Source organism: Eptatretus burgeri, chromosome 9, assembly GCF_056783735.1.
Source record: "Eptatretus burgeri isolate ZD-2024b chromosome 9, Ebu_testis_v1, whole genome shotgun sequence".
NCBI lineage: Eukaryota > Metazoa > Chordata > Myxini > Myxiniformes > Myxinidae > Eptatretus > Eptatretus burgeri.
The window spans coordinates 18,326,931-18,345,492 of record NC_140969.1 but is presented as its reverse complement, the minus strand read 5'-3'; the positions used below and the strand labels follow the sequence as shown (position 1 = coordinate 18,345,492).

The following is an 18,562-nucleotide window of genomic DNA, read 5'->3' as shown; positions in this document are numbered from 1 at the left end:
TGAAAGCCTGGAGGGAAGAATGGGAAAGAATAGAGTGAGGAAGTTTATTCCAAAGGCGGGAAAAAAGAGGAATGAAAGAGTGAAGATGAGCAGTGATTCGTGATTTTGGTAGTTTTACCAGAAGGGGGTTGTTGGCGGACCTTGAGCGCCCTGTGGAAATGTGGTGGGGACAAATCGCAGAGAGAGCAGGGGGGGCAAGGCTGGAGAGGAGTCGGTAGAAGACAGAAAGACCACCGACCAACCTGCGGTGATTGAGTGAGAGGCCCAAAGACTCAGCTTCATTGCGGGAGATGCCAATGATCTTAAAAGCCCTGGTTTCGACAGCGTGAAGTCGAGAAAGGTGGGAGGCAGGAGCACCAGCCCAGAGGGGAGAGCAGTACTCCATCAGGCTACGGCCAAAAGCTTTGTAAGGTTGAGCATTTTGGACTGAATGAGCAGCTTTGGCTGTTAAGACTGCATCTGATAGTACAGCTCCAAAGACAGATAACACAAGGCATTGATGCAAACAGTGACCTAACAGATATCCCAAGCCAACTGACTTACTGGCATTGCCCTTGCTTGAGGAATCATCAGGGTCATGGTCGACCTGAGAGACCTGCATTCCAGCGTGTACATGCATGTGTGTGGGTTTGTCCGTGAGTGTGCAAACGTGTGTCAAAGTTGATTAGTCAAAATCGATTTTTTTTCAGTCTTGGTCAAATTTTGAGCAAGACACAATAAAATGTTTAAAACATAATCTTTGGGTGTTTGCTTCCAGGGCTTGAGGAACAAACCAAAGAAGTCTGGCCACGTGAAACCCGATCTTATTGATGTTGACTTGCTTCGTGGTGAGCCATTGTTTTGAACTGCATTTTATTTGTGGATCTGGCTGACAATGTCATCCAGAAACGTTTTAACTTTCTCTGATGTGTTTTGTAACTTGGCTCGCAACTTGACAGCTTGCGACTTGTATTGACTTGCAATCGCAACCTTAACATTTGAGTCTTTAAATTGAAACGAAATTCAAATCTCCAAATAACTTGAACTATTATGGCATATTCTTCTTTGTCCTCTTCTTATTGTTGTTGTTGTTATTATTAGTATTAATCTTGAAGACCTCCCAAATCGTATTTCATTAAAAACCCACTGTTTAGTTATAACTGTAACATGACAGATAAAATGAGGTTCCAAGAGAGTTGCCATTTTAAATAATAATTTAAAACCTAACATCATCGAGGTCTATATACACACTATTTCAAGAATTATTTAACACTATGTCACCTCATTCAAATTTTGCCTTTGTTACAAATTTGATACAGGATTAAAAATATAAAATTTGCACTTAAATAACAATGTAACAAGGATTTAGTAGATTCCCAGTTTATAGCCAAGTACGCTTTGTAAGTATGCAACAATGGTGACAAGCCTCGAGAATTGAAAAAGGAAGACATGCTGCAACAATGTGCCCTCGTTCTCGTCAATTGTAACCATCCAAATAGATTTTATCAGTGCTGCAGGCTCTGAGAAAAATTGTCACAAAATATTTTTACATTTTCTTTTTATACAAAGTCGAGCCTTGTGGACGAAAGAGAACACAGAATGAACCATGACATAAAGAATGTGGTGGACAAAACTGAAACACCGCAAGCAGGGTAGAGGGACACTGAGGAAAAATGGGCATGCGGATGAATGAGAGCAAGGGGAGGTGGACGAAGACACAGGGTGAACAAGCTTCCTGAAAGTCCCTGTAGTGTCCATCTTGTTTACCCTGTGTACCCCGCCCCATCCTTCTCTTTCCACAGATCTTCTCATGTCTCTGTTCCACACTTTTTTCCTTCCCTCTCCCACCCCTCTTGTCTCCTGCTCCCCTTGTTGTACATCCAGTGTGTTTTGTAACTTGGCTTTTTTGAATATGAGCCTCGACATTGTATCCCCCAAAAAAGAAAATAAAGCACCACTGGCTTGGAATCTTAATAATAACCTCTCTGGGTTATAAATCAACTTGTAACATAAATAAATTAATCACAAGCTTATTTTGTTATCTATTAATGATTTCAAATGTTTGTGAAGGTTTTTCTTTTTAAAATACTTTCCTTGTACATGTGTCAAGACTCCCAGAAGATTAGAACAAGATTAGAACAACAGGGGGAAAGGGTCAACAAAGTTGAGTGGAGGGGAAAATATGTGGACAAGAACACAGATGTGCACCACAGCATTCAGAGAAAAGTTGCAGGTGGAAGAGCAGATCAAAGTCTCGGTGGACATAGAAAAACTCCAAGGGTATAAATGGGAGAGACCATGAGATGATGGTGGGCAGTGGAATTCATTGACGAGTGGGAAGAACTCAAGACAGATTTGAGACCATCATATGCAAGAGACGAGGGGAACAAATGAATGAGTTTAGATTTTTGGCTTAAACAAGGTCAGGCTTTTGGGAGAACATGTGCTACTTTGCGGAGGACGGGTTGGGTGGAGAGGAAACGCTATGTGAGGAGTAACACCAGAAGAGCTAAGAGAACATTGCAAGATTACCATCCTGCCTGGGGTGAGTAACATCAGACCTTGACACTCTGCTTCCTCACAAGAAGTTGGAGAGAGGCTAAAGTCATTGCCATCCTTAACCCAGAGAAACCTGCTTCTGACCCATCCAGATATCGGCCCATATCTCTGCTATGTATGACATGCAAGTTGTTTGAGCATGTCCTTCTGGTCAGGCTCTCTGCACTGGTAGTAAAGCGCAACCTTCCCAAATAACATGCTGGCTTCAGATCTGGTAGAAGCTGTGTTGATCAAGTACTTGCACTTACCATCCACATTGACACTGGCTACCTACGTGCACTCAAGACCGGTGTTGCACTTATTGACCTTTTATCAGTGTATGAGACGGTATTGCGACATGGTCTTCTGCTGAAAGCTGCCAGACTTCTTCCATTGCCAAGCCACAATGCATGTTCTTTCTCTATGCTTAGCAATCGTAGATATAGGGTTTCACTCGGAGACCAAATAAGTTCAATTGGGACTGAATGATGGGCTTCCCCAATCGTCTGTTTTAGCTCCAATCCTATTCAACATGTATGTGAGCGACATTCTTTGTACCACCTCCAGAAATTTGCTGATGCAGATGATCTTGTCCTTGCTACCCAAGCAATTGACCTTCAATACCTCAGCAGTACCCTGTCCCAGAATTTAAAAGTAATAGAGCAATACTTCATCTACTGGTGCTTCCGCCCAAACCCAACTAAGACTACAGTTACCGCTTTCCATCTCAGCAACTGACTGGGTAACAGCAAACTCCAGATTTCCTTTTGCGGCAAACCAATCTTGAATGAACCGTTCCCCAAGTACCTTGGAATCATCCTTGATCACAGCCTCACATCCATGAACACCTAAAACATATCACAGAAAAGACCAAGATCAGGGTAAACATAATCCGGAAACTCACAGGCACCAGCTGGGGATCAAGTGCATGCACTCTTCGCACTGCTAGCCTTGCTCTTGAGTACTCTGTAGTGGAATACTATTTTCTTTTATGGGCAGAGAGCAGCCACACTAAATACTTGGACACTGTCCTGAAAACATTAATCATCGCTACACTGAAATCAACACCCGTGCAGTGGCTCCCAGTCCTGTCTAGAAATCCCACCCCCTGATGTGCAAGAATGGGTGGGGGAGAAGGCAATAATGCTGAGAGAGTTTGACTGCATAAAAGCTAACCCAGAGCTTCCAATCTATGAATACCTGTAGAATCAACCAATAATGTGATTCAAGTCACCCAAACCTTTCTGAGGCTCTGCAAATGTTTTGAGTGGGGTTTAGTACAAAGGGGTGGGGTATAATTTAATACAAAGTACTTTGATACAAAGTGGGGTATAATACAAAGGACAAGTGGCACAATCTCTGGACAAACAACAACATTGCCAACAAAACTGTGAGTGATCCGACAAAAGAACCTCCTAGTTTCGACCTCCCTCGGAAACAGTGGTCTGCGCTCAACAGGATCCACACTCTCCATGCAAGGACATCACACCACCTCCGCAAATGGAGTTTCAAAGACAGTTCTGCATGTGACTGTGGTCACCCAGATTAGACTATCCATAACATTGTGAATGAGTGTCACCTACAGAAATTTGATGAAGGATTTGGGGCAATCCAGCTAACAACAGACAGTGCTGTGACTTGGCTGTCCAACATCGACTTAGATCTGTGAGCTGTAATTTGTCATATGCAAGATTAGATTAAATTTCACCTCCTGTTGCACGATGTCAGTAATGTAGAGTGTATTGGACTTCATGACTGCAATGGGGACAAGATTTGAGACAACAGCACAAGTCTCCAGAGAAGTCGTATTCAGTGGCACTTTGGATGAACGTCTTGTACATTGCTAAGTTGAGAATGACTGAGAAATAACTTGCTGTTGAGATATCAAAGTGGTGGTAGGCTTTGAGATATGATCTGCCCCAATGCTTGTTATTGCTAATTGTGAGGCCCAGGAGCTCCAGAGACTGCTCCTTTCCTCGTGCTAACCATGTAATTATATTAGGGGAGTTGCTAGCCTATGCTTATGGAAGAGAAAAGTGAGTATGGGTTGCTGCTGCATCAAAAAAATACATATTCTAGATAGATAGCCAGCTGCTTTGTTCTCTTCATCATTGGAGAGGGATGCTGTTGCAGTCTGGCTGATTGGTGAGGAACATTCTTGTTCAGGGAGGGTCATTTGAATGCATTTTCCAGTGATAGAGGATATTGATCCAGTTCAAGAACTGGATTGATCCCAGAATGCTCCTGTGATTGATGCCAGCTTTGATAAAATAGGGTATTTGAGATATCATCCAAAACTAGAAGTGCACTCGGTAAAGCGCATACCTCCGCCATGCAATGCCTGATCCACGAGAACATATCGGGCCCATGACATTTTTGAAATATCATGCTATGCAGTACTTTATCGTTTTTGACCCTATCTCTCAATGGTGAAGAATCACTTTATGAATTAAATAAATCTCGTATCCAGATCTGGATTCAGACCTTCAATCAAAATTGAAACGATTCGTCCTAGTCACACACTCAACCTGTCCACAAAATTTAATGTGGATCTGTCCACAGCTTTTTGAGATATCCTGCACAGACAAACAACCAAACAAACAGACAGATAGAGAGAAAGAGGTGAAAACATTACCTCCTTCACCTTTGGTGGCAGAGGTAATAACCTGATGCTTGTGAGCATGGAGGTAATCTGGTAACAAGTGAGGAGGCGACTAGTGATATCATTATCTGACGGTGAAAAGCAGGGCAGGATGCCAAACGGTATCAAATGTACAGAAGATGTCTAGTAAGATAACCTTGACTTGCATTCTCTTTCATCCACATTTGACTCCACTTTTGTTCTTCAGTCTTATGCATTGGATTTGTAATTGCCATTATAATTAAGAGCTGTTGTTGTTTTTATTGTTTTTCTTACAGGATCCACGTTTGCCAAAGCCAAGCCAGAAAGCGCTTGGACAGCTATCACTCGCAAAGGCATTGTCCGGGTTCTCTTTTTTCCTTTCTTTACCTCCTGGTGGATACAAGTAACATCATCTGGCATTTACTTGTGGCTGCTGGTTCTTTACATTTTGCAAGGTGGGGTATTAAATATGTCTTAAAAGTTTAGTCTGAGATGTTATATATGCCCTTGTGCCCTTATTATGGCACCATTGAGGTTAGCCACTAGTTTCATTCTGAGCACTTGGCTAATGATACAGCAATCCTAGGTTCATATCCCCTACAGTATGCTGTGTTGATTTGCTAATTGTCTTCTCATTTGTATTTGATTACTGTAAAATTACTTCGATGTTCCCTCATATCCTTGTCCACAAGCTCTTCTAATGAGCTTTTAAGATCACTGTTAAAAATATAAATATAAAAAGCTGAACTGTCCACGCATCCACTAATCTGCAGCCCGATTAATTTGCAGTTTTAAAACGTAAATCTTCCTCTTCTTTGTCTTTAACGACCAATTAGTCGCACGTTCTTGTGGGGGTATTAGATCTGGGAGGGGAGGGGCACTTGGCTTGGCCAACTATTTCACGAACAGGCTGGCCAGGCTTGATGTTCGACTAAGGTTGGGGCAGGAATTTGTAATATGTTCATGGTGCCAGCAAAAGATCGCCTACTCTTCGTGAAGGACACCATGGGATCTTTAACCTCCACCAAAAAGTTCATACTGGTCTGATAACCTGAACCTTGGGCTTCATATTTCTTGGGCTAACAGCATCGCTGCATTGCAATATCGCCAGCAAACTGGACACCCGTTTAACGTCCATCCGAGGGACGGCACACACATTTATGAATCACCCAGCCTGTGAAACACCGGGATGACAGTAAACTTAAATAAGTCTTGGAATTTATATTTGACGAGATTTGCTGTTTTATAGTCTGTTGTCCTTGAACAATATCTGAAATGTGGCCTGCCTTGACAAGATGAGTCAGAAGTCACATTAATTTTTGAAATAACTAATTCCTTAAATCAGGCCTTAGTTATTTTATAACTTGGTTTACAGATCCGCCAACGGTATATTTGCCGAAATGAAATATAAATATAAAACACATTTTTGCCTTTTATATTTCTAAATTTTCCGCCAAAGGTGTAAAAGTTTCAAAACCCGAAATGTAAACGGCGGTATTTGTTTTCAAGATATAATTTCGCGTGCGCGCACCAAATGCCTAGTCCCCTTTAACCAAACTGTGCAGTAGAGCTGTGCAGTCTGCTTCAGTCATGGCGTCTGAGCAGGGGCCAGCGTGGTTCAGATTGACTGTGGTTTCTGGGGCGAAAGTGATTGTTTAGAAGTATGTCAGCGGTAAAAATTCGAGTGACTGTCTTGGTGATTTAATCACGCAACATCTTGACGACGAATATTCTGGCCGAATGATTGCATCAATTCAGTGCAGCAGCAGGGATGATTCGCAGGCTACTCTCGATCGTGCCGATTTTGTTTCCGTCGAAAGTTGTATACCGCTGTTCATATTGAAAGATTTCAGTGCCAAGTATTTCAAAGTTTCCCTGCGAGATGCTGATATTCATCCTTCAACGGACCAGAAATCAGCCTTTGATGTGCTCATGGGGATGGGGAGACGGTACGATCAGATGCCCGCTGAAAAGTAAGAGCTGGTTATGGCTCTGATTGACTGTTTTGAGCGTGTTGACTCCTAGTAGACACCTTTTTTAAAATCATATCCAGCACTATGCACTGGTGTGCACGCACACATCTATGACTTGGACAGTAATTTTCTCAGCATTGTTTCCATTTGTTTGATGATCCAACAGGTTTCTATAAGAAAAACATGCCAGACTATATTGTAAAAACAAGTTTTAATCCTTCTTTATTGTTTTTCACATCAGATGATACAGTGAACATGCGCATCCTGCATTTGAATGGTCTTCCATCTTCAATGTCTTCTTAGATCCTCCTGGTCTGGGATTTATATTTATTTTCCCCCCACCTACCATTGTCTTTTCCATGGAACATCTGAAAACAAATCATAAAAATATATAATTTCTAAAAATTGAAATTATATTTATATTTATATTTTGACCGACCGACTCTACATTTTAGCTGAAGAACTATGTAAACCAAGTTATAAAATAACTAAGGCCTCGGCAGAAATTTAGCTTTGAACCTCTGCCAAATATATAATCACAGCACGTGTGATTCTCCAGTTAAGGACAAATACATTGAGTATTGTCAAAATGGGAAGCAGATAAAAATGGGACCCGCTTTTAAGAATCTCGTTTACAAGAATCACCTGCGCTTAAGCATCAAAATAACGGACAAATCTTCCCTATGCTCACCTGTACAAAAATTCCCGCATATAAGAATCACGATCCCGGTTATAAGAATCAAAACGGCGCCGAACGTCAATACTAGCATAGGTTCAGTGCTCTGGATTCAGTTCAGAATGTTCATCCTCAACCAAATCTGTCTTGAGCAAGGTTTTGAAAAACCACAATGACTTGAAAAGTCTCGGGAGCGACTGGAAGCAACAGAGAACTGGTCAATCCCCTGCTGTTCAAGTCACCATGGTGGTGGATCAAAGATGTCACAGAGAAGGATGCTCCATTATCTGAACCCCTGATCAGGCAGAAGGCAGAGGAATTCGCAGAGAAGCTGAAAGATGACAAATTCAAGCCAACAAATGGGTAGTTCTGTCTGTTTGTTAAACGCCACGGGATCATTCACAAGAAGTTGCACGGGGAGGCAGCTGACGCAGATGTTGTGACCAAAGAACGGTGGCTGAAGGAAGATTTGGCTGAGTTGTGTGAAGGCTATGCTGATGACAAGATCTGGAAGAATGCATTGTATTTTGGAGTGCTTCGAGATGCAACATTCACTCTGAAGGATGGATGGATGGCAAGAAGAAGGGGGGGGGGGAGGGGGGAAGAGATCCAAGGAAAGATCACCACGCTCTTCTGCGTGTCGATGACGGGAAACAAGCACCCAATTTTCATCATTGGAAAAAGCAAGAATCCACGTTGCTTCAAGGTCTTGAAGGACATCCCTGTTCGCGACAGATGAAATGCTTTAGTGTGGATGACTGCTGTCCTCTTCAGGGAATGGCTGGAGGAGTGGAATCGGGAGCTTCAACTTGCAAATCAAAAGGCATTGCAGCTTTGCAGGTTATCAGACCAGTGTCTAATAAATTCCAGCTCAGCAGCGACGTGGAAAACCAGCCCCGCAGCGATGTGGAAAACCTCAGACAATTTAGTTCGCAAAGCTCAGCAATGAAGCACAATAGTTGGTGTTCACACATCTTTGCAGGGTCTTGAAATTCCATTCTTGTGTGGAAAGAAATGAGCTTTGAACAGGCATCCGAGCATCAACTGTACAGCTCAGACATCGCATACACACACACACACACACACACACACACACACACACACACACACACACACACACACACACACACACACACACACACACACACACACACACACACACACACACACACACACACACACACACACACACACCTTGGGTCTCATCCTTTGGTCATGTTTCCTGCTGACCCATGATTGTTGATTTATGCATACTGTATCTTGCCATCTTTGATGATTCAATGTGGGGGATTCATGTTTCCTCTTAATTTTTTTAATACTTTTTTGTGGTTAATTTCTTCCACACCTCTTCCATTAAATTCTGCATTGTAATGTCATTTTATTTCACCTCTCCAAGATCTTTATTGTGGAGCTCAATTTGAACTCATTTATTTATTCAGCAAGCTTTAAGTTTGCTCTTTCTTTACTGGGGAGGTGTGTGGAGAGGGGAGGGATATGGAATCATGTTAATTGACTGTGGTAACCTTTTTTTTTATTAACGTTTACTTCACCGAGTTGTGTCTTGAAAAGAAACAGCAAACACCAACTTTTTGTTTTTCAGGATGTTTGAGTTTGATTGCTGTGGCATTGGTCTTTAAAAACTCTAAATGGAACATGATCCTGCACATGATATTTGCCAATTCATCTTTTTGATTTGGTGAATTCTTTCCATGCTTCTGACAGTGATTTCAGTTTGCCTGTACATGGCAACATTGGCAGAACACATGGTACCTAGCCTGGAGGTACTCGGCACAGTAATCCTCATGTTTCTCTTGGGAACAGTTCACTGCCAGATCGTGTCAACACATTTCTACAAGGCACAGCATCCACCCATCACTCGTCACCGCAGGTTTGTCCCTATCTCTCGATCTCACATCTTTACTCACATTTCTTTTCTTCTTCTCGTAAATGTATTCATCACAGATGTATGTGAAATTGATGTTTCCTTTAAAATCCCTTCATTTTTTTGGCATTATGAAATCGATGAAAAGCAGTGGAAATGAAAGGTGAGTTGAAGCAATTTCATGAAGTATAGGTTTCAGTGTTGGTAACTACATTGTTACTTCACATCACAGCATCTTTTATTTCATGACATTTCATAATTTTTGTTTGGATGAAAGTTTAACTTCTAAATATAGCTTTTTTTTAAAGACAATTAATTCTCCACTAATATTTGCTTGTTGCTCACATCACCAATGCTTATGGGTAAATAAAAGAACTCGGCGTCGCTGTAATGTTCCTGTGGAGCGACATGAAGGTGGCATGCCAGAATTTGGCTGCCAAAGCGGTCACCAACAGCCAAGTGTATCTCTTCCTCAGCACCAACTGTCCAACTACCAAGCACCTGCTGCAAAATCAAAACAGGTGTGTTTCAGAACACAACCATGTAACAATGACTCGTTCCCTTGTTTGTTTTGCTTTTGGGCAAGGATGATTGCACTCCCAAGCTTTTTTATGCACTTGCTGGTGCAACTTGCTTTGCCTTCATTCCATATGTGAGTGTTGCGATGTTGTTGTGTTCTGCTCTGACTTATTCTGTTCCACTCTGAATTTTCATTACTTTCGTAATTCATATCATATGCGTGTATACTGTTCTGCATTTAAATAATATCTATCTGAGTAATTTATTCCGAAAGGACACAGAATGCATTTCTTTTTTCAGTTTAGAAAAAGCCATGTACGCTTGTAATTTGAAGTGCAGATGTTTTGCACTTGTGTTGAGTTGAGGTGTAAAGGTTTTGAAATGACTTCAGATATTACAAAAATGCTTCCACAAAAGTTGGAGCGATGATGGGTAGAGGGAGCAAAATTATTCACAGTGTAATGATGAACTTGATTAACCGTTGAAGAGAACAACAAATTTAACTTCTTGAAGCCATTACTTATTAACTTTAATTGGAACCTCTTTCTAATACCTATTAAGTTGAACACCTATCAAAGCATTTTGTTAAGAATGGCACTTTCCTACTTCCTTTATTAATACAAATTCTGTTAAATGAAAAGCATGTTTATGTACACCTCTGTCCATACAGCTGTTTATTGCTGTTTTACGTGTGTCGGTTATCTGCATAAGTTTAGGCCATAATGTGCTCAGCGTTTGTCGATCCATTACTGCTTTCTTGAGTAAGTATTTCTTTACTTATATTTTATAAAATTGGACTTGGCAGGATGGCCTGGCGATATGCACACCCACCTCTAACGTACCTAGCCAGGGTTTGAATCTTGACCCAGCTATAAGGTTTCACTTCCTTTCGCATGCAAGATGAGGTATCGATGTATATTGTTCCTCAAATGGCTGTTAAACTGGGTGTCTTGTCTACTAGCATTAGTTGGTGGATGTTAAAAATCTCATGGTGTCTGAAAAGCAAGCGAGTTATTGCCAGTGCCATGGCTAAATTCAAAATTTATTTCACTTTCAGTCAAATGTCGTCTGGCCAGCCAGTTCATGAATGACTTGGCCCAAATATGTTCCCTGGCTGACCCTACGAGAAGGGGGAAATAATTTGAGTATTATTACACTTTTTAAAGCAGTCGTAAGAGCAGAATGTGATTGGGCTGGGGAAGGTCTGGGGAGTTTTTCAGCGAATCAAAATTTGCTGCTTGCTTGAGTGGACAGATGTTCAGGGATTCGCATGACTTATCAAGCGAAGACGATGAACCACCAGCATCAAACACTTGTGGTCCATTTCCTACAGAGGGGCAGTTGAGCAGCACACTTCGCCAACGACGTACACACACTGAAAGCAAAAAGGTAACTTAATAACCTCTTTTTATAAAATTTGCTTGTATTAGTTTTGTCATTGGAAATTGCCGTCATAACATTTTTTTTATTTTATTTCCTGCCTTAAAGTTAATTATGGTGTGAACACAGTTTTATTAATTTTGTGCTCCCCTTTCAGCCGCATGGATCCTGGTAGAGTTGTGTCACCAAAATCTTTTAGTGTAGTGCCAACAGGGGGCACCATCCTTCAGCACACTGACCTTCAGATTTCTGGATAAGTTGGCTGTTACAACTGAAACGTGGGCCTCAAATTTAATTAACTACTGAAGAACCCATCCTTGTGGATGGGATAATTCCCACAGAATTGGCTTATTTTAGTGTGACTTGTTTTACCTGAACCCACCACGAGCAATGCTATTCCATACATTTTTACATAGAGAGAATGAGTGTCCTCTTCCCACCCTGAACCACCCCCACCCCCAGGAACATTAATTTATTTTACTGCCCAAAATCTTCCCATGCACACCCCGAGTACAACCACCAGTTTGCAGTTCATTCCGCCAGGTGTTTCAGCATATAAGTGAAGCAAATCCACAAACAGATACTTCTTTAAAAAAAAAATATATATATATATATATATATATATATATATATATATATATATATATATATATAATATATATATATATATATATATATATATATATATATATATATATATATATAATATATATGCCCAGGACGTCCCGGCTACAATGGACCGCATACCGGGAATAAAACCCCACCTAAACTCAGATCCGAACCATGCTGGACCTATGCAAGAAAGGACGTAAACGGACTGGGAACATTTCTAACATGATTTATTTACAGTGAACAGAAAGACACAGGAAAGACTCATCACTAATATACAATAAATATTTTCAATGATCAAATAAAAACACTCATACAATAATTCTACTTAAAGATGGGCCCAACACGCTCAGACACACACATACAGATACTTTATTGAAGACCCCCGCAGCCGGAGAAGGAGAGACGAGCTGGGGGTCACAGTTCGGCGGGGTACCTGCACGCTGGAGGTAAGGGGTGCTCCGCCATGTGGCACCTGTCAATGGTGGTCCAGCTCAGGGGCTCGTGCCTGGGAAGGAACCCGCGTGGAGCAGACAGAGTCCCTGGGCAGAGATCAGGGTCGTGGATGGGACCCACTTCTCCCCGTGGAACGCCAGGGAGATGGCGCGCAACCGAGTTGTATTCTTGGCGGTGGCGGTGATGTCGGACGGGTGACGAAGTCTCCTCTCACTCTCGTTGGATCCACACAGCTCTCACACTTCTTCTCCTCCTTCAGACGCACCCCTCTCTTAAATACCCATGAAAGGGAACAATGCCTTCATACAGGGCGGAGCTCCGTGAAGCACACGCCACTCTCCGCCTTAATTGGACAGGGTTCCACTGCATGCCCTTCCTGGGCGGGGTTTCGGTGAAGCACACGTCACAGTCCACCTCGATTGGACAGGGGTCCATGGCATGCCCTTCCTGGGCGGAGTTTCGGGTTGGGAGAGCGAAGCGCTCGCTCACTAGCAGGCTGGATGGTCCGCTGGATGTGGCGTTGAGGATATGTGGTTTGACGATATAACCGACCTAAATATTCCATGGCATATTCCGTTGCAACGAACACCTTTGATTCTCCCACTAGACAAAAGGAGGGGTTCTATCTCGCATGTACTTAATGGCATAACTAACTTTTGGGACACTTGTCTGTTGTATGCACATGGTTTCCAGATCCGTAACAATACATATATACATGCATACAGTAAACCCTCGCCTTCCGCTGGGGTTACGCTCCTCTAAACATCTGTGAGGGCCCTGTCACACCTTGACGTTTTAGCCAGCGTATGGCAACTTATCAAAATGTATGTAAAACACTGGCGTACGCTGAACTATTGATGTTTTTTTCAGTTTTTGGCGTATTCATAACGAGTTGGATGTATGCATAATGTATTAGTAACTTACACAGAACGTTTCGATAACTTATAGATAACTTATACCAAAGAATGCTTCGCGTGTTATCGGCGTTCACAACCTATGCCCAACGATAGTCTAACTTATGCATAGCGTGGCAGCGTATCGCCGACGATCACGTGGCGTAGCCTATTAAAAGGCTGCCGCTCAACGATTTAAAGGCCCTATCACACCTTGACGATTTAGCCAGTGTATGCCGACGTATGAAAAATTTGTCTAAAACGTTGGCACACGTTGAATACGTTATGGGTAAGTTTTGTATATGTTAAGAGCACGCTGGCATACGTCATAGTACGCCGAGCTCGTCGAAAACTTTTAAGCATGCTCAAAATTTTTCGACGTATGCCAGCGTATGACTCACACGTTCCGCATACGCTGGCCATAAGTTGTAGGCACGTTACGCGATCGTTGACACACGTCGACACGTTACTTGTAAGTTACTCATAAGTCGAAACACGTCGAGGTAAAGTTTAGCGTACCCGAAACTTATTTCTAACCTATGAGTAACGTGCTTTGAACCTATGTGTAACGTATGCATGTAGACGTATTTGACGTCTTCCGGACGACAACAGAACTTGCTGAACGTGTTTCTAGGGGAATTGGTATATAAAAATGGGGTTCACACAGGAGCAACCCCGTCAGTGTTCTCGACTCCATGGTTTTTTTTAATTTTTTTTTTTCTTCGGCATGACGGTGATGTTGACACTTCGATTTCTAGTGCGGTTATGATTTAAATCATTGAGCGGCAGCCTATTAATTATATCATATTACAAGTCTGAAGACTACGATGGTTCACGAGCGGTATTTGATGATGTAGAATGTTTCAGAAGTCGAGGATGAGACAATGTGATAATGTTTGACCAAGTTATAAAAATGATCAACATGATGTGGTACGAGTGACAGGTTATTGGCTGCAAAATGTTGAAAACCCGGTTTCTTTCAACAACTTTCAAAATTTGACCTTTGCATTTGCAAAATTTTTGCAAAATTTGACCTAACCTTTAAAGTCACAAAACAATGTTGTGAACATTAAAATAAGGAAACAGGATATGCTATAGCTTATTGGAGTTAGTTCGGCGAAGAAGGTCGAAAACCCGGTTCGATTCCCACAACTTTGAAAATTTGACCTTTGTGAACTTTAAAGGTCAAGGATTATGACCTTTGCTGCAAAACTTCCTCTGGAACATTCCAGGAACAATATAACGTCATATAGGCTATATGGCATTTCGCACTCCTCGGATTATCCATACTTTGATGAAATCAGCATAAAACAAACTTGAAGGGGGCGCCACAGGCAAGGTGTTCGAGATAGAGCAAAATGGTTTCAAGACTTTAGGTGGGGAATGACCTCAAGATTATGCATAAAAAATATTGTCTCCTAGCTCTCAAAGTTTGGGCAGTCGAATGATTTTATGTCAAAATTCAAAATTTTCTAAGTTCGTGACCTTGTGACCTTGACCTTGGGACGAAAATGAAAAATCGAGCTCCGTGGGGCTATTCCGTTACCATTGGGCTAACCAAATACCAAAACCCCTGCCAGATTCGACAAATCCCTCGGAGAAGATGGATTTTTAAGTCAAAATTCGCAATTTTCTAAGTTCGTGACCTTGTGACCTTGACCTTGGGACGAAAATGAAAAATCGAGCTCCGTGGGTCTATGCAGGTGCCATTGGGCTAACCAAATACTGAAACCCCTGTCATATTTGACAAACCCCCGAGGAGAAGATGCAAATTGAAATCGGCTACCCCCTAAATACACGTTTTTTGGGCGTGGCTCCGCCCATAATTGGTGCACCATGCCCATTCTCAGGAAAACACAACTCGATCATGATATAAACCTCCCACCAAAATTTTATCAGGATGGGATCAAAACCCACGGAGCTATGCTCGGGACAGACAGACAGACAGACACACAACAATAACGAATATAGTGGTCACTTATTTTTTCGTGAAAATATTTTTTCGTGAGCCAATAACCACACTCGAAATCGAAGTGTCAACATCACCGTCATGCTGAAGAAAAAAAAAATCAGTCTGAAACACTGACGAGTTCCTCCTGTGTGAACCCCATTTTTATATACCAATTCCCCTAAACGCTGGCAATACGCCATTATACGGTAGCGGTAAGTTAGAAACACGTTCAGTAAGTTCTGTGGTCGTCCGGAAGACGTCAAATACGTCAATATGCGGTGGAGATATGTTACCCATAGGTTCAAAGCACGTTACTCATAGGTTAGAAATAAGTTTCGGTTACGCTAAACATTACCTCGACGCGTTTCGACTTATGAGTAACTTGCAAGTAACGTGTGTGAACGATCACATAACGTGCCTACAACTTATGGCCAGCGTATGCGGAACGTGTGAGTCACACACTGGCATACGTCGAAAATTTTTTAGCATGCTTAAAATTTGTCGACGAACTCGGCGTACTACTACGTATGCCAGCGTGCTTCAGCGTGCTCTTAACGTATACAAAACTTACCCATAATGTATTCGACGTGTGCCAGCGTTTTAGACAAATTTTTCATACGTCGGCATACGCTGGCTAAATCGTCAAGGTGTGACAGGGCCTTGAACAGCGAAATCGCGAACAGCGAACAATTTATAACATGCATGTCAATGAGATACGTTCCAGCCTCCCAACATTAGTCGAAAAATCGTAAATAAATAAAAAAACATTTATTTGAAAAATAAGAACACCTGAGTTAAATAAGAGAAAATAAGTAACATTTACCATCAATAAGAAGGCTATACTGCTTGGAGTACTGTTGGTGGGTAGCCCCGGTCAGTTCTGCTTGAACATAGCCATGACACAGAGTGAGCCGATCGATTTCCCAGGAGCGACTCACAAATCCCTCACATCTATTATGATGTTTAACTGATGGTGCTCTTGCCTTTGTGGAGTCTTTATGGAGATATGTTATGTTGATTTTGCCCTAATATTATCGTTACATTTACCAATGTTGTGAATAGTGGACTCATTGATGTTATAGTCTTTCGCCAACAGTCGCACATGCACCACTCTCAAGTCAATCTAATATTTTCACTTTTTCCAGTCATCACTTTCTTCACTTTTTTATTCTGCTCTTCAGCTGATGCACCACTTGATGGACATTTTGGACCCATGATTAAATAAACAGGATACAAAGTTTTATCACAATAAAATACTGCACCTCACCAACCGCGAAGCAGCCAGAAGGCATTGATGCGGCAGATGCTGGAAGACGCAGAGTGTAAATTTTCAAATTGTTATATTTTCCGGCGATACGATACAGTTATAATTTAACAAGTAATGTTAAATTATGGAAAATATTGTTATCCAAACATTGAAAGTGTTAAAATACTGATAAAATACGAACGAGTTCAGGGTGGGCGAGGTTTATTTTGTGCACGCTGGGAGGATTTTTTGAAAGACACAAAAGACACACTGAAAGACACAAAAGGCAAATTTTTATATTTTCCAGCGATACAGTACAGTTATGTTTTCACAGGTAATGTTAAATGAAGGAAAATATTGTGATCCAAGCATTGAAAGTGTTAAAAAAAAACATGAAAACCTAAGGAGTTTGAGATTGGAAGAGTTTATCTTTTCTGAGGATACGCAGGAGTATCGGCGTGGACGGAGAGAAAGGGTGTCTAAAAGGTAAGAGCAGATACACAAAATTCGTAGACACGGATGGCGAGGGTTGACATATAGATGTGTGTATATATATGTGTGTATACACACACACACACACACACACACACACACACACACACACACACACACACACACACACACACACACACACACACACACACACACACACACACACACACACACACACACACACACACACACACACACACACACACCAGGTGTGATTAAAAAGTTTTGGTGAATGTTAGAATAAATTATGATTTTATTAAACATTAGACACTTACATCATTAATCCCCTTCAACGTACTCCCCTCCTGCACATTCACACTTGTTCCACTGTTCCTGACTGTCAGAAGCATTTCTGGAAATCCTCTGTTAATCGCCTTCAGAAAGTCTGTCGTGTTGAATTTAATGTCTTAAATTGTGGCAAATAATTTCCCTTCATCGTTTGTTTCAATTTAGGGAACAGACAGAAGTCGCATGGTGCCAAGATGGGGGAATAAGGCTGATGCGGGACGACGAATATTTTTTGCCGCCAAAAATTGTTTGATAGAGAGCGACGTGTGGCAGGGCATGGTGTCGTGATGGAGGAAGCACCTATTCTTCCACTTTTCTGGTCTTTTTTGTCTGGCGACCTCTTGCAAACATTTCATAACTTCCACATCAATAGCCACATTAACGGGAGCACCTTGGGGAAGAAATTCTGCGTGAACCATTCCTTCAACGTTGAGTAACACAATCAGCATGACCTTCACTTGTGATCTTGACTGACGTGCCTTTTTCAATCTCGGTGGGTGTCTTCCACTGGGAGCCGTGTGCTTTCTTTTCCAGGTCATACCCATAAACCTCTGACTCTTCACCCGTTATCACCTGGGGTAAAAATGTTGGATGCGAAATGCATGGATCAAACAAGTTGGATGAAATGAAGACACAATTTTATTTTTGGTCATCTGTGAGGATGTGCAGAACGAATTTGGCACTGATGTATCTCATGTTCAAAGCATCTGTCAGTCTGGCCTGAACGGAACCAAATGAAAGACTGGTCTTTTCCACAATTTCTTGATTGGTTAAACGGCATTTTTCGTGGATGACAGTGCTGACTTGAATGATGCTTTCATCGGTCCGTGCTGTTGGAGGATGACCACTTCTTTCATCATTTTCCAGTGACTCATTTCCTTCCCGAAACCTTTGAAACCATTTGAAAACAGTCTTCTTTGTCACAGGACTCACAGCTTCATCTTCATAGACTGTTACGAGCATTTTGTGTGTTTTTGTATCTGTCTTGCCAAGATTAAAACAAAATTTAATGTTTGCAGGTTGCTTAAAATTCAACATTTTCTACAAAAGTGCCAGA

General features: G+C 41.7%; 1 protein-coding gene across 6 annotated transcripts in view; it reads left to right on the top strand.

Annotated features, from left to right (window-relative positions):
* Window positions 1-18,562, top strand: part of LOC147019643 (protein PHTF2-like) — a 114,698-nt gene that overhangs the window by 58,222 nt on the left and 37,914 nt on the right. For 2 of the 6 annotated variants that reach the window (XM_085894230.1, XM_085894229.1), the window contains exons 5-10: window positions 758-827; window positions 5,437-5,595; window positions 9,512-9,677; window positions 9,820-9,834; window positions 10,045-10,192; window positions 11,445-11,579. In XM_085894230.1, the coding sequence (XP_085750356.1) occupies window positions 758-827; window positions 5,437-5,595; window positions 9,512-9,677; window positions 9,820-9,834; window positions 10,045-10,192; window positions 11,445-11,579 (693 nt within the window). Of the gene's footprint in view, window positions 1-757; window positions 828-5,436; window positions 5,596-9,511; window positions 9,678-9,819; window positions 9,835-10,044; window positions 10,193-11,437; window positions 11,580-18,562 lie in introns of all 6 variants that reach the window. The other 4 variants (XM_085894234.1, XM_085894233.1, XM_085894232.1 and 1 more) reach the window with 2 other exon arrangements.